This window comes from Trichosurus vulpecula, chromosome 5 (assembly GCF_011100635.1).
Source record: "Trichosurus vulpecula isolate mTriVul1 chromosome 5, mTriVul1.pri, whole genome shotgun sequence".
NCBI classification, from domain to species: domain Eukaryota; kingdom Metazoa; phylum Chordata; class Mammalia; order Diprotodontia; family Phalangeridae; genus Trichosurus; species Trichosurus vulpecula.
In genome coordinates this window covers 190,455,503-190,478,478 of record NC_050577.1, presented here as the reverse complement: position 1 = coordinate 190,478,478, position 22,976 = coordinate 190,455,503, and the positions used below count along the sequence as shown (strand labels likewise).

General features: G+C 38.1%; 1 protein-coding gene across 1 annotated transcript; it reads right to left on the bottom strand.

Annotated features, from left to right (window-relative positions):
- Window positions 1-3,343: 3,343 nt before the first annotated feature.
- On the bottom strand, window positions 3,344-21,866 carry C3AR1 (complement C3a receptor 1). The gene is made up of 3 exons (XM_036758618.1): window positions 21,789-21,866; window positions 6,262-7,817; window positions 3,344-4,399 (listed from the first exon to the last, which is right to left on the bottom strand). Exon 2 carries the CDS (start codon window positions 7,805-7,807, stop codon window positions 6,299-6,301), a length of 1,509 nt encoding a protein of 502 aa, XP_036614513.1. The 5' UTR covers window positions 7,808-7,817; window positions 21,789-21,866; the 3' UTR covers window positions 3,344-4,399; window positions 6,262-6,298.
- Between the last annotated feature and the right edge of the window lie 1,110 nt (window positions 21,867-22,976).

Here is a 22,976-nt window from a genome sequence, read left to right as displayed (position 1 = left end):
ACACAGATCTCAGTGAGGAGTCCCTACTGCTGATCGCAGCCTCTCTCCCTGTAAATCCCTTTCCCTTTTAGATAAATGCAGCATTTATAAGAGTGGACTTACTTGCACAAGCAAATGTGTCACCTTGACAGCAAATCATCTTTCAGGAAATAGGCGTACTTCAGGACTCTGAGCAATCAGAGGGAGTGGGACCTACTGATCATGACAAGAATCTGGGCGTCGGGTCTTCTGGGTTCCCAGATCCCCTCTGCCAATCTCAGCCCTGTTCAGTTGCATAGGACAAGTCTCTTTCTGTACCTCAGCCCCACCCTACCTTCCCGAGCCCCTAGTGAAATGGAGAAAATACTACTCTTTTGTTGGTTCAAAACTCCAGTGTGTGCTGAAGAGGACGGTTTGCTGAATGTGAAATATAGTTGTCATTGTATCGAGTGATGTGTGATAGCAGGAGCTCACAGGTGGCAGGAAAAGATATGGAAGAGGGGACTGGAAAGTGGTAAGGGGGGAGCAGGGGAGCAAGTAACTGGTGTAGATCCACCCTCCCTTGCCCGTCTCCCTTTAACCCCCATGTATCTGGTTAGGTGATTCCCTCATGACACTCATGATGCTTTGCATCAGTGTGGGCTGGAAAGGGGTAGGGGAGGAGTTTGGCCTCACAATTTTTTTTTGCATGCTTTCTTAATAAAACAAACAAACAAACAAACAAGAATGTTGACCCTTCTTGTGCCAGTGTCAAACTTTAGTTTGGTGAAACACATTTGCTTGAATTCATCTTCAGTCCTTGGGGAGAGTGTGAGGGAAGACAGGAGGGAGGGATTGAGATTGACTGGAGCAGAAGATTCTTGTAGGCTTGATGGCCTACCAAAATGTCAGAACTAAATGGACACGCCCTTCACTTTTTCACTGTTCCATTAGCTACAGTGAAATTTTGCCTAGGTGGTCACCATCTCCTTGGTGTGTGGTACTGGGGACACTTGGCTTCTATTCTGGCACACATGGAAGTTTGAAACAGGACTGGAGCAGTTGGATTCCAGAAAAGCAGAGACTTTCAAAGGTTCCTTGGGTAGAGTACTCCCTCGGAGGTTTCTTTCAAAAGAATACCTTCCTAGGACAATCAAAACTTTTAAGAGGACCTCATCAAATTCACTTCTGCATCATCTTCTGGGCTCCTAAGACATGATCAATTCTAGAAAAACCTCCTTAAGTCTATCTCAAAGAATTCCTAAAGTAGCTATGAGACTCTGAAGGTGGGGGCTGAAGTTCCTATGAACATCATCCACTTGCAGCTCTCTGTGAGTCATTCTCAGCCTTACAAGAAACAAAAAATTGTTTATTCAGACCAACGTTCATACAGAAGACACCAAAAAAGAGCCCCTGCAAACGTTTTGGCATCTAAGAAAATCCCAACAAAAGTGCAACTGAAAGAGAGCTACAGCTGGAATTCTGCACCTTCCCTATGTGAAACTCAAACATGAGCCATTAACGGAATCGTGCAAGTCCCTTCGCCTTCACTGTCCAAATGATAGTGGAGTGTCATGGGGTTTCATAACACATAATTTTCTGTTATTTTCCCTCAGAAGAATATATGCTCTTAGAAGGCAAGGGTTTTTTTTTGTCTTTATTCCCTGATCCTGCAACATAATAGGCACTCACTAAATGGTTACTGAATTCAAATGCATTCTTAGATATCTGGCAACAGGATTGGACCTCATGTCTTAAATATATATGATATTGGCCATTTCTCATTCATTTTTGCATCTCTGTGTCTTATACATAGTAGGTCCTTCAAAGGTTTTTTTAAATTATTAAATGACTAGAGGGAAGTAGAAAGTTGGTGGAGGGTTAGATAATGGTGGAGTGCTACGGTAGAAAGGAGGGAGATGGTGGTGGTGGAGATTTTTGGATAGGAGAATTATGTAGTTGGTTGAAAAGTGGATAGAAATGGATTTCCTGAGGGGCACAGTAGAAATTTGTTGTTGCTGTCGAGTTGTTTTAGCTGCGTCTGATGTTCTGTGACCCTATTTGGTGTTTTCTTGATAAAGATACTGGAGTGGTTTGCATTTCCTTCTCTGGCTTATTTTACAGATGGAGAGTTGAGGCAAGCAGGGTTAAGTGACTTGACACAAGCTAGTAAATATCTGAGGCTGGGTTTGAACTCAGGTCTTCTTTGACTCCAGGGCTAGCACTCTGTGATCCACTGCAACATCTAACTGCCACACAGTAGGCTACTGGAAGTTAATACACTAATAATTTCTTATTAGCAAATTTGATTTGCTAGGCTCTGTATAAAACTTAAAAGTTATGGTCATTTATGTTAATTTTGGCACAGAAGACATGTATATTAATCACATTTACAGGAATCCTGACACTTAAAATACATGTGCATTATTAAACTTTTGAAGGAAATCAATTATATATCATTTTTAAAAAAGCTTAATAGTATGCCTAGGTGTGTTGATGATTAATTTTGAACTGGATGGCAGAATTTTCGCTATTTCTCCCTCTTTCTCCATTTCACATGAGTTTATTGGGAGAAGTAAATTCTGAGTATGGGCAGGAATGCCAGGGGGATGTGAAGTTTGAAATTATTTTAGGCATATGAGTCAATATGGAAGGTTTAGAAGCAGGGAACAAAGGATTTGGAGGATACCAACAGAAATAGACTAATGGTACACAAGTAAAAGGAGAAGGGGAAGGTGGATTATCCAAACCACTGGTTGTCCCTGCTAGCCACTTCCTTGAGCCTGTTCATCGATAAAGACTTGGCCCAGGGGAATTCTGCACTCCTGGAGGTTATGGACATGAACCTCACTGGGTGCAAGTACTGAACTCAGAGTCAACAGTCTTATCCCTTAGCACTGCTTCTCTTTGGGACAACTTCAACTTATTATCTTGTTCGGTTGTGTCTGACTCTTTGTGACCTGTGGACCCTAGCATGCGAGGCCCTTCTCTCTCCCAAAGTCCAAGCTCATGTTCATCGAACGTGTTGGACATCTTTCGACCTGCGGGACTCATCTTCCGATGTCCTATCTTTTAGCATTTTCATACTGTCCATTGGTTTGCCATTTCCTTCTTCAGTGGTTCATGCTTTATCAGAATTCTCCACTATGATCTATCCATCTTGGGTGACCCTGCATAGCTCATAGTTTTAAGCCTCACTTCCATGACAAGGCAGTGATCTAGGGAGGTACCCAGTCAGAAGTCAGCTTTCCTGCCTATATGTATATTGAATGCAGTCTCCTCAAACTACATATGTCATAGGGAGTCTTAGTCATGTGACTTTAGCATTATGGAGTTGACTCCTCACAGAATCGTACACACATGCCCAACTGCATAAAGTGCTTTTATTCTTGGCATAGAATTAACAGACAAATTAATCATACGTAATAACAATAAAACATCTTCTGAGTGGTTTCACATCCATGGTCTTTTCTAGATTCTCGACCATATCCAGAGAGCACATAGGATAAATACAACTCTAGGAAATTCACTATTTCAGTTTGTTTAGTTCCATAGCTGCTCCCCTTTGAGTGAACAAAGGAGTTTTCAGAATTGCAAACTGTAAAGGACCACATGAAAACATTCTTAAGACCACCAATAATAGAGGGGCTGTGAGAAGAAAGGCATCAATGTGGAACTTTACCAGTGACAAAACTATCCATACCCTTTAATGCAGAAATCCTACTACTGTGTACGTACCTCCATGGATGTCAAAGACTGAAGAAAAATCCAGCCTACACCAATATATTCATAGTAGCACTTTCTATGGTAGCAAAAACACATCCAAAAAGCTGGAAATTGTGCCTAACCTAAATCGCAGAATGACTGGAAAAAACTGTAATATATGAATCTGATGGGCAGGGTCTATTTCCTTTGTGAGTTGGCACCTAGCACTGTACTGGCACATAATGGACACTTAACAGATACTTATTGATTAATTGATTCAGGAAAAAATAGGAAGCTATTGTACAGTGTGTCCCAAAAGTCTTAGTATGCTTTTAAGCTTTAGTAGCTTAATAGTCTATGTACTTTGTAAAAGTTTATTAAACTTAACACTTTATACAGGGTGTCCCAAAAGTCTTAGTATAGTTAAGAAGCTGTAGCGTGCACAGTGGCCACACCCTGCTAAAACTGCCTCGGCAGACAGGCTAACCCAGATTGAAGGTAACTGGCAGGCCTCAAACCCACCAGTAAGTTAGGGAAATGCCTCCCCCAAGTATGTGAAGACTTCCCCTGGCAGAATGGGCAGATAATTTGTTCCAATGGCCATGACGGTGGCTGAAGCATGCACCATAGAGCACTCAGAGTTTGGTCAGACGTCAAAGATGCTGAGGTCATCTGCTGCATCCTGGGCCATCACCAGTTATCTTGACTTTTGTCCTGTCACTGGACCTCATTGACTCTAGAAAAGAGAATAAGGTTAATGACTTCAAATAACTCTGCCTCACTTAAATCCAATTCACATGCAAGTCATCACCTCATGAGGCCATTGGTTCTCTTCAAAAAACAACAACGCATGTACTTAAACATTAGTAGCTTAAAACTACACTAAGACTTTTGGGACATCCTATATAAATTGATGCAGATGAAAATAAGCAGAACCAATAAAAGGTGGTTGAATTTTGAAAAGTTGAAAACCCAGTGAAAGTCCTGGAGAACTGATAATTAAACATAACTCCCCTCCAACTAACCCCTTGAAATGGAAAGGCAGGGGACTATTGGACAGAATATTGCCAGATACAGTCACATAAAGGAATATTCAATTATGGGTGTGGGAAGTTGAAATGACTTCAGTATAAAGGCAAAAGGCATCAATAAAACATTTTTAATTTAATAAAATAATATTTAAAGAGCATTACTTGGAGATATATCAATGCTCTATATACACAATAGATGCTCAATAAGTATTTGCCATTTTACTAATTGGTTAAACTCTAGACATGCCCTCATAGGGCATATACACTATGCTCTGCCCCAGTTGTATTCTGTATATCACCCTTTATCTTCAAGGACTTCCACAATTTCTTTTTTCACATTATTTTTATATAAAACATGAATACATCAGCTGTTCATTTTTTCTAGAGCAGAATAGATGATATTAAATTGTGTCAGGGAGAGGATTTAGTTTAGAATGAAGGACTTCAGAATGACAAGAGATTGCAGGCTCCAGGAGTCTAGGAATTTTTGTCTAGGCCAGAACTTGCAGCCAGCCCAGCATCAATGTTTGGAGGGGCAAAGAGTGACCGATATTCCAGCCTTTTAGAATGACGTTTTGGACCCAATCCAGCAGTAGCTGGGCTCATCTGGCCTCCTTTGGATATGAACTTGGTGGGATTAATGTTATGTAAAAACTGTGCTAAGAAAAAAAAATCTATGCTGAGTTGATGCCTTTAGAGCGAAGTGGTATGGTGAGAGTGTGTCCCCAAAGTGTTGAGGGGAGGGATATTTGTGCTTTTGTTCTTGCTATATTTTTGAAAGATAAAAAAGCTCTCCAAAAATCATAAAAGCTAAAAAAATGGCAAGAATAGTTAAACATTAAAATAGGTTTTTAAAAATCAGATTCTCATATGTTTCAATTGCTCTCTAGATCTTATCCTTCACCATCTCTTGCCAGTAAACATTTAACTCTAGTTCTTCTGCATTAAATAAACTTAAGCTTCATATCTACCAGAATTTTAGAGTTCAAAGTGAAATCTTCCAGTACAACTCTTTACAGATGAGGAAATTGGGAGCTTAATTGACTTGTCCAATATCATGCAATCCTATTCAAACATAAGGATTATTATAGATCAGGTCTGACCAGGTTGTTCGGGTATCTCAGGTTCAGAATTGGAAGGAGACAAGACACTTGGCAGCTTACAGAAATTGCTGCAGCAGGGGAAGGACATTCAGAGCACAGAAGGGATATTCATCCAGGATATAACTTTGACTTGTATGAGCATAGCTCTGCTGTAGTGGTGTTAGTAATGCTGCTGGTCTTTGGGTAGAAACCTGAAAGAGAGACTCCAGGCCCTTATGTTCTGGATGATTTTGTACTCAGGAAGTTCTTGAGTACTTATCGAGGAAGCTCCCTCAATAGCTAAAACCTGAGTTTCCTGAGCCAGTGAAATTTCAAAACTAAATTGGGTCCTTAGATTGGGTCCTTAGAATATTGCTCCTGGCACCTAGAATGATTTCTCATGGTTCCCTCTAACCATCCAATTCTACTCCAAATATCCTAGACACCATGACATCTTCCACTTGGAAACATTCCCTAGGATATACCTTAATTGGGGCTGTGGGGTGTCATTGTCGCATCTTCTCACACAGCGGTACTGACAATGTCTTGAGTCAGTGAGGTTTTGTTCTGGGGACAACTAGAAGATTGAACGAGATCTTCACTGAAGGCAGCCTCCAGAATGCCCTGCATGGACTGCCGTGCTTTTTGTCTAAAATCCTTCCCCATGAAGGCATAGAGCAGGGGATTAAGGCAGCTATTGGCAGATGCCAGTGCAATGGAGAGGTTGTCCAATGCCATCACTGCCTTCCCAAGTGAAGTATGTGGAGATGCAAACAATGACAGGATCCCAATAATATGATATGGAGTCCAGCAGACAAAAAAGGCAACTACTACCACTATAGCCACTCTCAGGGTTTTGCTCCTAGATTTAGCAAAGTGACCTCTGTTTAAACGAAAAACGATGAGGGTGTAACAGACCACCATGATGATGAAGGGCAGAAGGAAGCCTACCACCAATCTTGTGACTGTGATTGCCACCAAGGTTGTTGGCAGTTGGTTCTCAATGAATTCATAGCTATAAATAAAATCCAAATAATTTTCTGTCACTTCAGGTATACCTAAAGGATTTCCAGAAGCCCTGGGTAAAGCTCCTGCATTATCATAGGGTAGGATATCAGAGTTTCTCAGTGTATCAGTACTGGAATCATTATTGCTAAACTCAGGTAAAACAATAGGAATTCTTGGTGATTCAGCATGAGGAAGTTTCTCTGGCAGTTCTGACAAATCAGAAAAGGGGTGATGACTATATATGTTAATTGAATCCACAGTGAATGCACTTCCAGAATGACCTCCAGTGACCTTAGCAGAGAAGACGACATTAGGAGTTCTAGGTGTATTAAGGGTGGTAGAAGGCCAGGGATAAGTATCTCTCCTGGAAGATGAAGGATGTAAGGATGTACTTTCCATTGTCTCAGTCAACTCAGATGTAGAAGGGTTCTCAAGTGAGTTTTCTCTTACAAAGCTAGGGTTAAAGTAAATATAATCTTGTGAACTGTACTCCTCGAAGTTGTAGGTACATACAGTATAGTTGTTCTTAGTAAAGGTTTCCCGGTACAAAAACACAGGCATGCACATTGCAAAAGCCAGGACCCAGATGCCTGCACAGAGGGCGAAGGCCAGCCTCACACTGCGATGATTCTGGCACCATATTGGTTGGAGCACTACAGCACAACGGTCAAGACTGATGGCTGTCAGTAGGAAGACACTGGCAAACATATTGAGTATGATGATGAAAGGGATGAGCTTGCATAACAACCAGCCATAGGGCCAATGCCCCTGGAGGACCATGTGAACAAGGGAGAAGGGCACAGAGAGGCAACAGAGGAGATCAGCCACGGTGAGATGGAGGAACCACACTGTATTCACTGTACGCTTCATCTTCAATCCAGTCACCCAGAATACCAACCCATTGCCTGGCAGTCCCAGTAAGAAAGTGAGGCTGAAGATGGCTATGGAAATCATCACTTGAGGCTCCCTCAAGGGCTGGGGAATCAAATCAGATGAACTGGCATTGGTTAGAGATGGAGGCATTCTGCAGATTCTGCAAAAGAAGCATAGGAAATGCAAATTCTAGTCATACCTCCTCACAGATTTCTTGCTCTTATCTAGACTTCTTGTCTTTTACAAATCATGGGTGGACTATCTTCTTTTCTCTACCCTTTCTCTCTTGGTGAGCTCATCTGCTCCTAGAGGTTCAGTTATCATTTCTAAATCTATATATCCGGCCTTAATCTTCCATCTTTAAGAAGGAATACAGTCTTCCTCCCAATCCATTCCCTGTTGCCTAATATGCAATTCTCCTAAAGTTTCATGACAAATCATTCCTTGACATCATCAGGCTAATGGCAGCTCATTATCCCAAATTTTTCTACTTCTTAATCAAGAACTCTGAAATTTTTCTGACTACACCCTCCTATCCTTCCATCACTGCCTATTCATCACCTCTCCTAAACCTCTTCATCCTCACCATGATCTCCAGTCCATCCAACCTTCTCTGTTCTCCCATACAATCTTTTTATCCATTCTGTGGTTTCTTTTTCTTCCCTTTATAGCCTTGACCCAGATGTTGGCTACTTCAACTATATACAATCAACCACACTGAATTCCTTTCCCTCTGTCCTATTGCCACTTTTCCAGAATTCAACCACCCACCTTCTTTATCCCTACACATGAGCTACTGAGTCTTCCCGGAGAATAAATGGGGCTCACTATAAATTTTTATCATCTAATTGCAACTGGACCCTCGCTGCTACCTGATGATCCTTTTATTCTTTCCTGATTGGCTATCATACTCCCCACACCAGCTATTGTAAGACTTCTCTCTTTTCAGACGTCCTGTACCACTTCCTCTTGACTTCCTCTTAGCAGACTTCACTTCCACTTTCCTGGAAACCACACCTCAAAATACTTCTTCATCAGTCTCCATTCTCCTCTCCTTTGTTCAGGCTCTAATGAAGCCTGTTCCTTGCTAAGATTATTCCTTTCACTTATGACCTTGATTTCATCCTTCCTGTCATCTGTTGGAAGTTTGCCCCTTTGATCATTTTATATTTTTCTCATCTTCAATCTGTGCTTGGCCACTGTTTCTTTCTTTCCCTGTTTCACATGTCTTCTATCCTTAAAAAAAGACTTCAGTTGACCCTGCCAACCCCTTAAACTATCATTCCTAGTTATCTTCTCTCTTTCTTTCAAACCCAAACTCCTAAGAAAGCTTTGTCTATACTCATTGATCCCATTTCCTTAATTCTCACTTCTCAATTCACCACTCACTTTTCCAGTACATATTCTCCTACATTAGCTTCTGTGACAGTGCTGTGTTGGTTCTCATCCTACCTGCTCCTTAGTATCATAATCTTCCATCTCACTAAGTGTAGAAGTCCTTCAAAGCTCTATTTTGGGTCCCTTTCTCTTTTTCTCTAGATGCATGGTCTCCTTTGGTCATTTTATCAGCTCTCATGTGTTCAATGCTCACTTCTACAGAGATGACTTTGAAATCTGTATGTCCATCCCCAATCTTGCTCCGGAATTTCAATCATATATTATCAATTGCTTGCTATATATCTCCAAGTGGATGTCCCATAGGCATTTCAAACTCATCATGTTCAAAATGGAATTTATTATATTTTCCCCCAAACCCATTTCCCTTCCATTTTTGTTGACAAAACTACCTTCCTTCCAGTCATCCACATGTATAACTTTGAAGTTATCTTTGACTCTTTCCTTTTCCTCAATACTCATATCTTATCAGTTGCCAAGTTTTACGTATTGTACATTTTTATCATTGCTCTCATCCATCACTTTCTCTCTACTTAAACCACAACCATCTTAGTCCAGACTCTCATCACCTCTTCCTTCACACAGCTGCAAAACTGATGTTTCTAAAATACAGATTTGACCCTGTTGCCCTTTTACTCAGAATTTCTTAATGGCTCCTCAATACCTTGGTGAAAATACAAATTCCTCATGCTTGACATTTCATGTCTTTACTTTGTGCCTTTGCACAAGTGGTCTCCCTTGTCTGAAAGGCTCATCTTTCTCACTTCTGCCTCTTGGAATCCCTACCTACTTTCAAAGAACAACTCAGGCACCATCTCCTAATGAGGTGTTTCTTGATTCTCCAGTTACTAACACACTCTCCCTCCTCAAATTATATTGTACAGTGGAATGCAAATTACTTGAGATAAGCAATTTGGAGGGGGATAGAAGGGCAATATTTATTTTAGGAAAAAGGAGCAAATCACATTCTTAAAAATCTGAAATCTTAAAATCATCTATTTATTATAATACACAGGATGATCCTAGAATCTCATTATAAATGAAAATTTGAACAATGACCAAACACCTTTTCTTTTACCACTGAAAATGTACCTTAGCAGAAGAATGGGGTAAGCAATTTTGGTGGTTTAATTTTGTGACAGCAGTGATCTTATGTACATATTTCTACTGATAATAGGCTGGCTCAAAATGTCTGATCTTGATCAGGTGAAATTGATTTAAGCTGGTTTCTTTACCTTTAGTAAGTTTTCTGTCAGTGGAGTAGGGGATTTTGTGCACATTGTTTCATTGTTCTTTTGGTCTGTTTTTTTATTCCATAATTTAAAGAGTAGACATTACCTTAGGAAACATGCAAAAGTTATAGCTCATAAAGAGAACACATCACTGACTGTTAGGGGCATTTCAGTGGCTATTGGTGTGGAGAAGTCAAATGTTTCCATTATCAATCAAACCCACAATGGAAAAGGATTAATTTAATTGAAGCTCAACAGACAGTGAGGTTGAAAATTCAAAATAATACCAATATTTGATCAACTATTGTGCAAAAATAACCTAATTAATCCTCAGAAAATAAGCAAAGACCTTCAGAGAGACCTGGTAGCCAGAGAGACTGTAATTGATTTTTCTACTGATTCTATACCTGTGGCATAGGTTTATTGAAATTGTAAGAAGAGTGCAAAAACCAGGTATTTTTTTTAAAGCTGCTAACAAGTGCTATGAAGAAAAAAAACCTTGTTTTGGAGAAGACAATACGAATACTGGATTATTGACAATTGGATAAATGTAATTTTTACTGGGGAAAATAATTTTTTTTTCATTTGAGATCATGCCAAAACTATTGGTATAATTAGTCCAGTTGTGCCTGTAAAATACAAGTATCTTCTTCAGGTTTTAACATATCCTCCCAAAATATTTTGGAGATTTAAAAATTTTCATTGGGCCTAGCTGTCCTATCTCCATTGAAAGAATGATGAACTCTGATAAATATCTTGCTATCCTGAGAAGCAGAATTGTTCTGGATAGAATCCTGCAGCACAAACTTGCACTATACCTCACATCATGGGTAGTTGAGAAATTTATCTAAGAGATGGAGCTAACTGTTTCAGTGGCCTGAGAACTTACTTGACTTAAACCCCCTGAAAACCTATGACTTACTGTAATTCCAGAGAACTGATAATGAAGCAAGCTACCCTATCTCCTGATAGAACGATGATGGATTCAAGGTATAGAATGGGACACACATTTTTTTTTACCATGATCAATGTGTAAACTTGTTTTGCTCAATTATGCTTTTTGTTGTAAGAACTTGTTTTTCTTTTTCTTTTTTTCAGTTGGGAATGGGGGTTGATGGTGGGAGGAGGGAGGCTAATGATAGTGTTGTTAAAAGAAAAGAAAACAGGATCCTTTAGGTATATAAATGAAAATGCATAGAAGAGTATAGAAAGATGTTCAGAAGAAAAAAGGTAAGCAGGACAGCTTTGAAAATAAAATGTTGACATTTGCGTCATTGAATGGAAATGGTTAAATAAATTGTGATACATGAATGTAATTGAATATTACTGGAGCATAACAAAAATGAAGACTTTAACAATGACCAAATAGCTTTTCTTTTACCACTGAAAATGTACCTTAGCAGAAGAATGGGATAAGCAATTTCGATGGGGCTTTATTTTGTAACACAATAAATACAGAGATGTTTGAAAAGGCTTATGTGAACTGATCCAAAGTTAAGTAAGAAGAGCCAGGAAACCATATACACAATAACTACAATAATATGAATGACAGCCACAAAACAACAAAAACCCACAAAAATAAAAATGATAAAAGATGAATATTGTAAAATTATAAAGAACAAATTTGGCCCCAAAGTCAAGATGTAAGAAGACACTCTTCTCTTTCCTTTTCAAGATGGGGGGAGGTTCTCAAATATGGATTGTTGCATATAGTATCAAATATTTCAAGGTATTAATATTTTTTTTTGTTTTTTTTCACTTCCACTTTTTTCTTTTTTTAGAAAATTTTTTTTATTATAAGAGATGGTTCTGTAGGGGGCAGAAGGGAAAATAAGAAATGTAAGCAGTGTAAACAAAAGATATTAATAAAATCTATTGAGAAAGTAACCTGTTGAATTTGTCGTATGCTTTTAAAAAAACAAGCTATGTAATAAATATTCACAGTTTCCTATGTAATCTTTTTTTCTGTTCTATTTTGTAGATAGAAATGTTACTTTTGTGTGTGTTTGTTAAGTGAAGAATAAAAAAAGGAAACTTGTGAGTTATAATCGAGGCTAGATTTTGAAAAGTGGATTGTTAAAGCTATACTTAATCTATAATTTGATATATTGTTTTATGATCAAGATTTAACAGATAATGTGTCAAAATCTTGTGAACTCAATGTCAAATTTTACAAAACAAGTAACTGCAACAAAAGGAGGCCTTATTGCATATTAAGTTTTTAAAGATGTAAAACTTTGTAAGATTTATTGTACAAATCAATACATTTAATTATTTTACTTTTTCCCAGTTAATTTGCACACTACAGTATATGCTTCATATTTACATACTTGTGTGCATGAGTAGAAAGTAAATTCCTTGGGGACAATGAGTATTCTTAGTGCCTTGCACTTTGTAGGGAGAAATATTTCTTGGATTGTATCAAATTAGTGGACTATAATCATATCTCTCCAAATGTCTGCTGGACATTCAATTCACTTCATTCCAACAAGCATTTAAGTACTTCTTATGGGCTAGGCATTTTATTGGGAGCTGGGGATACAAAAAGAAAAAGAAAACTACCTGCTCTCAAAGAACTTACATTATCTTGGAATGAAACAACATAGACACAAATTCAAAGTAATTTTCATGGTTGAGGGTGGATAGGAATTATTAATAATTGAGGAAAATAGGAAAGACCTCTCTTTCAGGATTGAACTAGGCCTTAAGGAGAGGTAGAGATTTTAAGACACAGACAGGAGGAAAGAACCTTCCAGGCACTTGTATAAAGTCATAAAGGCAGGAAGTAGAATATCCTGTATGGGTAATAGGTATTATGTAACCATATAGATTTATTTTGTTATTTTGCCTTTTTTAATCCCTTACATTTCAATCAATTGATTCTACCTTGATGACATCTCTTACATGTATCCCTTCTTTCCACTCACAATGCAATCACCCTAGATCAGGCCTTCATCACCTCTTACTTTGATTCAGTTCAATAAGTATATGTTATTTTTTGTAATCATGCAAAACACATTCATAATAGTCATGTTGTGAACGAAAACATAGACAAGGAAAAAAAAAACTCAAGAAAAATAAAGTTAAAAAAAGTAGGCTTCAATCTGTATGCAGACACCAACAGTTCTTCCTCTGGGGATGGATAGTACTTTTCATCATAAGTCCTTCAGAGTTTTCTTGGATCTTGTATTGCTGAGAATAGTTAAGTCATTCACAGATGATCATCTTACAATATGGCTGTTACTTCGTACATGGTACATTTCACTTTGCATCAGCCCATGCAAATCTTTCCAGGTTTTTCTGAGAGCATCCTGCTCATCATTTCTTATAGTACAATAGTATTCTATCACAATCACATATCACAGCTTGTTCAGCCATTCCCCAATTGATGGGCATCACCTCCATTTCTAATTCTTTAACCCCCAGAAAAGAGATGCTATAAATATTTTTGTACATATTGGTCCTTTTCCTTTTTTTTTTTATCTCTTTTGGGATACAGACCTAGTAGTGGTATTGCTAGGTCAAAGGGTATGCATGGTTTTTATAGCCCTTTGGGCCTAGTTCCAAATTGCTCTACAGAATGGTTGAATCAATTCACAACTCCACCAACAGTGTATTAAAGTCTCATTTTTTCCATGTTCTCTCCAACATTTGTCATTTACCTTTTTCGTCCTATTAGCCAATCTAATAGAACTATCTTAATTTGCATTTCTCCAATCAATAGTGAGTTAGAGTATTTTTTCATATGGCTATAGATAGTTTTGATTACTTCATTTGAGAACTGATCATATCTTTTGATCACTTATCATTTGGGGAATGGCTCTTATTCTTATTTTTATAAATTTGACTCAGTTCTCTATATGTTCAGAGAAAGTTGCTTCAAAATTTTTTTCACAGTTGCTATTTCTGTTTCCCTCCCTCCTATTTCTCCCCACTCCACCATTTATTCTATTCTCTCTCTCTCCTTTCACCCTGTCTCTCCTCAAAAATGTTTTACTTCTGACTACCCCCTCCCCCAATCTGCCCTCTCTTCTATCACTCCACCCCAGCCCTTCTTTTATCCCCTTCCCATCCTACTTTCCTATAGGGTTAAGTAAGACAGATTTCTATACCCAAATGAGTGGGTATGTTATCCCCTTTTTGAGCCAATTCTGATGAAAGTAAGGTTTATGCATTCCCCCTCACCTTCCCCTTCTCCCCCCTCATTGCAAAAGCTTTTTCTTGCCTCTTTTATGTGAGATTATTTACCTCATTCTACCTTTCCCTTTTTCTTTCTCCCAGTACATTCCTCTCTCACCCCTTAATTTTATTTTTTAATATCAGCCCTTCATATTCAACTCAGACCTGTGCTCTCTGTCTATAAATACTCCTTCTAACTACCATAATAATGAGAAAGGTCTTATGAGTTACAAAGATCATCTTGCCATGTAGGAATTTAAACAGTTTAAACTTATTAAGTCCATTATGATTTCCCTTTCTTGTTTTTTTATGCTTCTCTTGAGTCTTGCATTTGAAAGTCAAATTTTCTATTCAGCTCTGGTCTTTTCATCAAGAATGCTGGAAAGTCCTCTATTTCATTGAATGTCTATTTTTTTCCCCTGAAAGATTATACTCAGATTTTCTGAGTAAGTGATTCTTGATTGTAATTCTAGCTCCTTTGTCCCCTGGAATATCATATTCCAAGTCCTCTTATCCTTTAATATCGAAGCTGCTAAATCTTGTGTTACCCTGATTGTGGCTCCACCATACTTGAATTGTTTCTTTCTGGCTGCTTGCAATACTTTCTCCTTGACCTGGGACCTCTGAAATTTGGCAACAATATTCCTAGGAGTTTTCTTTTTGGGGTCTATTTGAGGAGGTGACCGGTGGATTCTTTCCATTTCTATGTTACCCTCTGTTTTTAGAATATCAGGGCAGTTTTCCCTGATAATTTCTTGAAAGATGATATCTAGGCTCTTTTTTTGATCATGGCTTTCATGTAGTCCAATAATTTTAAAATTATCTCTCCTGGATCTATTTTCTAGGTCAGTTGTTTTTACAATGAGATATTTCACATTGTTTTCTGTTTTTCATTTTTTGGTTTTGTTTTATAGTTTCTTGATTTCTCATAAAGTCAGTAGCTTCAATTTGCTCCATTCTGATTTTCAAGGAATTATTTTCTTCAGTGAGCTTTTAGACCTCCTTTTCCTTTTGGCCAATTCTGCTTTTTAAGGCATTCTTCCCCCCATTAACTTTTTGGACCTCTTTTACCATTTGACCTAGTCTGTTTTTTAAGGTGTTATTTTCTTCAGTATTTTTTTGTGTCTCCTTTACCACGCTGTTGACTCATTTTTCGTGATTTTCCTGCATCACTCTCATTTCTTCCCAATTTTTCCTCTACCTCTCTTACTTGAGTTTCAAAATTCCTTTTGAGCTCTTCCATGGCCTGAGACCATTTCATATTTTTCTTGGAGGCTTTGGATGTATGACCTTTGATTTTGTTATCTTCTTCTGAGTGTGTGTTTTGATATTCCTTGTCACCATAATAACTTTCTGTAGTCAGAGTTTTTTCCCCTGTTTTTTGTTCATTCCCCCAGCTTATTAGTTGACTTTTAAGTCTTTGTTAAAGTAGGGCTCTGCTTCCGGGGTGGAGGGTGCACTGTCCCAAGTTTCAGAGGGTTTGTGCAGCTGTTTTCAGAGATGCTTCTAGGGACATGTAAGTTTTCAGTTCTTCCATGGTGGTATGGTCTAAAGAGAAGTGTTTACTGCTCTCCTGACCTGTGCTCTGGTCTGTTAGAGACCATAATCACTCTTTTCTGTCCTGCAACTGTGAGGAGGGTCCTCACTCCACAGTGGCTGTAAGCTCTGCTATATTAGTGCTTCTCCTCACCCTGGGACTGCCACCCAGGACTCAGATCCGAGTATGGGCAAAGCAACAGAGTTCTGCCTCAGTGCTAGCAAAAAGACCCCCGGAATCTCTGACTAGTTTTTCAACCCCCTTACTGTCTTTGGACTGAGAGCTCTGGAAGCAGCTACTGCTGCTGCTGATTCAGTCACTCTCAAGACCTGTTTCTGGTTTGCTTGGGTGACGCTGTGCTGGCAGGACCTGTGCTGGACTGCGCTCCTGTGTCACCCTGGTGCAACAGACTTTTCCTGCTGATCTTCCAAGTTGTCTTGGTCTGGAAATTTGTTTCACTCCATCTTTTTGTGGGTTCTGCCTGCTCTAGAACTTGTTTAGTTATTTTTAAAGGTATTTGGAGGGTTTTGGGGGAGAGCTCCGGTAAGCCCCTGCCTTTACTCCGCCATCTTGGCTTTACCTCCAATAAACGTGTTAAACACTTAGTTGGGGTGGGGGAGGGAGCAGTTAGATGGCTCAGTGAACAGAGTGCTAGAGTTAGGAAGCCCTGAATTCAAATCTAGCCTTGGACACTTAGCTGTATGACCCTGGGCAAGTCACTTAACCTCTGTTTGCCTTAAGCCACTGGAGAAAGAAATGGTAAAACAGTCCAGCATCTTTGTCAAGAAAACCCCAAGCACAGTATGATCCACAGGGTCACAAAGAGTCAGACATGACTCAACAACAACAACAAAGCACTTAAACTATGTTCATGGCAATGAGGTCTCACTCAGACTGTTGCAGTAGCCTTCCTACCAATCAATCTCCCTGTTTCTAGCCTCTCTCCTTTCTAGCCCTTCACACATGTTGCCAAAATAATCTAATCACAAATCTGACCATGTTACTCCCTGCTCAGAAAATCTTCAATTTTGTCTCTGGGATAAAATATGAATTCCTTGGCCTAGCGCTTAAGATGCTCTCCAGTGTGGTTTCAATCTACTTTTCCAAACTAATTTGGCATTATTTGATTCATTCATTTGATTTTATAGCCACATTATATTACTAGTTATTTTTTGAACTTAACATGCCACTCCGCATATCTATGTATTTGTATAGACCAATTCCTATGCCTGGAATGAACCCTCCTTTCACCTATGTTTCTCATAATTCTCATTACCCTTAAAGGTTCAGCTCAGATGTTACCCACTTTGTATAGCCTTCTCTGATTCCCATTCTCACTCTTCATTCTGGATTCTTCCTCTGCCACCACTATTACTCCCTCTCTTGTATCATATACAATATCAGAGTCTTCTTTCCCACTGCCCCTTAAATTCACCTTCTCCCATTGTAAGTTCCTTGAGAGCAAGGACCGTTTTGTTTCTGACTTTGTACTCCTAAGATCTAGTGTAGTGCCTTGCACATAGTAGGCATTTAATAAAAACTTTTTGAGTTTAATTGTTTGGTGAATTATTCTCACCTCACCACAGATAGACCCAGAGACCTGACAGGATCTCAAAAGTTCATTTTTACCTCTGTAGAATGGTACTTAAATAATCCCTCAGGTATTTTAAATTACTTTTAAAAAATCTCCATCAATTGAAATGCAGTAACCTTCCTCAGAAAGCCCCCTCTCTCCTGCATCTTCAATCTGTCCTCATTGTATCCTTTCTCTACTCTCCATAAGCATTCTCCAAGGCCTACTATATGAGAACATTTTTCTCCATGTTGCTACACTCCAAGTCCTATCTCTTTCTTTACAGAATCAGATTTCTCAAGAGTATTCTGTCCTCCTGACATCTGTTTCTTCGCCGGACAGTCATGCTTTAACTCCTTGAAGTTTGGTTTCTTCCCCACTGCTATATTGAAATTTCTCTCTCACAGGTCATTAATGACCTCCTAGTCAACAAATCCAATGATTTTTTCCCTCAATCCTTGTTATTTTAGCAGCATGTGACACGGTTGCCCATCCTGTCCTTCTTTAAACTCCCGAATTTGGCTTCTGTTACCTTGGAATGTCTTGGTTCTTCCCTTACCCCATTCTTGGGACACTCCCCAAGGTTCTGTTTTCAGCCTATTCTCTGTCTATATGCTCTTCCTCCATGATCTTATGTGATCCCACATATTCAACATCATTACGCAGTTGATTATTGAATAGATATCTTCAGTCCTGACCTCTGAACCAAGGTTCAGTCTTGCCTTTACAACTACTTACTGAATATTGCCACTTCTGTATCTTGTTGGCACCTCAAACTCAACGCATTTAAAATAAACTCATATTCCATCTCAAATTGACTCCTACTGCTGATCTTCCCTTTTCTCTTAATGTTACTACCATTTTTCTAATCAGTCAGATTTTAGACTTTGAAATAACTTTTATGACTTTTTTCCTTTTTCTTCAATAGTCCATATCTAATCACTCTCCAAGTCCTGTCCACTTTCATTTGTCACATTTCTTTCTATTTCTAAGACTATCACCCTAGCTCAAGCCATGGCCACTATTATTTAATATCTGGATCATCTCAATAATCTTCCAACTATTCTTTGAATACTCCCTCCCTCCCCTGTAATCAGTGGTGTACTGGTAAATGTTTAACAATCAGCTAACTGAAAAAAAGTAGAAACAATACACTGTTAAGTTTAATCTGCAATATTAACTTTTCTCCATCACTTTCTAAAGTCTAGACAATCAGCAAAACAACAAATTGAGTCCAGATTTGTAATGTATGCCTGTTTCTGATGTGTAAATACTCACATAAAATTTAACAGTCAGCTCTAACAAGATGGCTCCAGCACACTCCTGTCTATTTAACTGCCTTGAACACTAAAGCCAGATTGGTCTTCCCACAGCACTTTTGATCATATTTCCTCACTCAAAGAAACTTTAGTAACTTCCCATTTCCTGCCAGATAAAGTTCAAGCTCCTTTGACATTTAAGACACACCCGAATTTGACCACAACCTGATTTTCCGGACTTTCTCTACTCTCAGGACGCATTAGATGAATCATTATTCATTGTGTATATCTATGTAAGTATATATTATATGTATATAATATATTACATACACACATGTCTGTATATCTGTCTATACCTATGCATATATCTACATATACATAAATATATATTCATGTTTATGTATGTATGCATGTTTCTATCTGTGTATGTCTATATTTTTTGTATCTGTATCTCTATATCTATACCTCTGGCTCTATCTGTATATATCTATATCTATTATCTACATTTATATCTACAACTGGATCTCTTTTTCTGTCTATATCTCTACTTGTATCTCTCTCTTGTGCTTTCTAGCTCTCTTCCTTATTCTTGTTTGAAGGAGGCAGTTGTGATTTAGTGGAAAAAGTCAGTGGATGTTTAATCAGAAGGACCAGATTTGAGTCGTGACCCTCCTACTTAATAGCTATGTAACTTTGGGCAAGTCGCACAATCTCTCTGAGTCTTAGTTATTTCATCTGTAGAATAGGGACAATATTATACAGATTATCTATCCCACAGAATTATCATGACGAACAAATGAAATATGTGCAAAGTATTTTGAAAACACTCCTCCATGAAGCAATTCTTCACCTAGAAGTGATTGTTTCCCACTTTAACCTCCTTTATTTCTTTATGCCACTCATAGGGTCATAATTTTAAGTGAAAGGGGACTTCATGATCAATTGGCTCAAACATTTTATTTTCCAGTTGTGGAAACAGAGGCCTAGAGAGATAAAGTGACTTTCTCAAAGTCACATAGGCAGTAAGGAGTAGAGTGGGGATTTGATTTCAAATCCTTGGACCCCCAAATTAGTATTCTTTTCCCTATTTCATACTGCCTCTCTGGTCTCAATCACATACTGCTTAGTATTATAATTATTTATGTAGCTTCCTCCTCACCCCTCCTTAATTTTAAGTTCTTTTGGGGTAATAACTGTGCCATTTACCTTTCTATTTCCATAATTCTGGCATGATGTTATACATGTAGTAGATCTCAGTATTTGTCGAATAAATGCTTCAAAATTTTTTTTAATTAAAAAACTCCTTTTCCTTTTGGCTCCTCAAGGCTCCTTGAGTTACAACATAAGTCCATTTTCATAGCCTTAATGCTGCCTCACCAAGTTTTAAGATGCTTCCTTGTCAAGTTTCCCTTTGCTCTTTTCTTCTCTTTTTTTAGTTCCTTATTTTAATCTAGTATGTCAACATTTTTTCCTTTTTTAGATGTTCCAAAGATATTTTTGTAAATTGAAAACATTTCTGCTGTATCGGCAAATGCTGACACCAAGGTGTTTGACCATTAGTAGACTAGATGGGACACCAAGTCAAGAAGTTCATGGACAAAGAAACACCAAAGGTCCCTTTCACTTAAAATCTATGATCCTATGCATGGAATAAAGAAAGGTCCTTTCTAACTTTGAAGTTCAGTGTTTCTCTAATTCTGTCTCATTGTTCTGCCAACTCAGCTCTGAGTTTCACCAATGTTTCTTCCACCCTAAAGTACATGTACTCATAGTCTAACAAAGAATCAAGGAAATAGATTAGAAACATAAAAGTGGAAAGGAATTTAGGATTTAGAAACTTGAAGGGATCTCAGGACAGTTCTAGTTTGATTTCTCCTTATTTTATAGATGAGGGGCCAGGGACCTAGGAGCCCAGAGAACTAAAACAGTATGAACCCTGCCAGTGAAAGATAAAATTAATTAATTAAGCAACTTGCCCAGGAAGGCCAGTAGGAATCACAGATAAGCAGGACAGCTTTGAAAGTAACATGCTTGATTTATTATACTACTTTTAAGGAAAGCAAAGGCTACATAATAGAGTTTTGTAGGTGCATGTATGACCTTCTCTTTCTGTTCTATTGTGTATATGGTATCACACATTTTAATTTATGTTAAGTTCAGAATTTTGCAAATGATAGAGGATGGAGAGGAAAAGAAGGGAAAGCAATTAACTGACTTTAGTCAAAGTGGAATGATAAGGACTGGAGAAGAAGCAAGCTAGTAACTCAGAAGACTCTAAGCGATATGGAATACAAACTGGCTTACATAATATGTATCTTCCTTCCAGAAAAGAAATTTTTTTATAGACCAGGATTAAAATGACAAGTCTTTAAATATCAGACCAAATTTATATGTACATATCTATATTTTACTTTAGTGGGTAGAGAGAAGGGGTCAGAAAGTGTTCTTATGGTAAAGTCCCTTTGAAGAATTTAGTAATTTTGAACATTTAAATTTTATTTTTTAACCTGATAACTTAAAAATGAATAAAAACCCAAAACCCAATTTTTCCACTGTTTAGAAGAAGCAGTGGTGAGAGAAAAATAGTGTAAGGTATGCATTAATTGAATGAGAGGGGAGGAAATAGGCAATGGGGAAAAGAACAGAAGATACAAAAGAGGGAAATCTAACAAGAGAGGGGCAATGTCTAAAGGAAGATTATAGATTATTAAAGAGTTGGGAGACAAGAGCAGCAACGAAAACTTGAACATGAAAGAGAAGTAGTTTTGCTGGAGAGAGGCAGAGACATAAGAGATAGAGTTCCCTAGGATAAACTAATGAAGAAAAAAAGACACCTCAGGAGTTCATGGAAAAAAGTGATTGGTGGTGATGAGAATCAAGAAGACAAAGGGAAGGAGAGACGGAGATGGACATAAGGAAATGGAAAGACCCAAACAGGTGAATCTAAGTTGCTTACCAAAGGGCAGTGGCTTGTATGTAGTTGGGAGCAGGATTCAGTCTAAATCTAGAAGTCCTTGCCACAACCCTCTCTGGCTCTCACCAGAGAGTATATCTGGTATATTTAGGAACTTAGGTTTTTTTTCCCTAGTGAACAATAGTCTGTGTTTTTTTTAAAGGAGCCATGTCTGGCCCCTTTGCTGTTGCTTTGTGGTATAATCTAACAGGAAGGGTCAAAATGAGTCATCTCCAAATTTTGCAATTTTGCTCAGATAACAGAGGTGGAAGAAGATGAAGAGTTGTTAGAGGAAGGTTTAATGTGTGGTTCTCAAAAAATATAAAGAAATGTGTTATAAGACATGAATTTTGCATATATGTGCTGCCTGTATTCCAGGGAGATTATATACTGAAGCACACATACATATAACAAAGTTTTTGTATACAAACACACAGAATCATTTTTGGGTAAACTGGAGGGAATTAAACATTACTGATTCCAGCTTAGTTTCCTGAACACATTGCAAAAGCTCATTGATAGACCTGAGGAGTGTTTTTTTGCTCGTTTAGTTCCAATGGAATATTATAAAGATTGGCAAAAATAATTGTCACTTTTTTCTTTTGATACCTTTGGGATAAAGTACCTAGAGAAATGTAGCACTACAACCCAAATGTGGAACCCCTGTAGTCAAAGTACCCCTGGTTCAAAGTACTCTGTGGCTCCATATCCACTCAAAACCGTAGCTCCAAGGTACCACTGTAATTACTTTTAAAACTAGTCAGTCAGAGGACACAATTGGTTCAAAGCCAATGAAATGGCATAATAGAAAAAACATTTTGGTATTGATAAGCATAGAACAGCTAGAATCCACGTGTGATCTCCTGAAAGAAACTCCAAAATAAAAACTCCCAGGAACACTAAAGCCCACTAAAGATTTTCCAGGTCAAAGAAAAATTAATACAAGCAGCTAGAAAGAAAAAATTCAAGTACTGAGGAGCCACAGTCAAGATCACACATAATTTAGCAGTCACCACTATAAAATAATGGAGAGCTTAGAATGTCGTATTCCAGGATGCAAAGGATATAGATTTACAAACCAATAATAACTTATCCAACAAAACTGAGTGATATCCTATGGAGAAAAATTTTACTTTTAATAAAATAAATGATTTCTAATAATTTTTTAATGAAAAGACCAGAAGTGTAGAA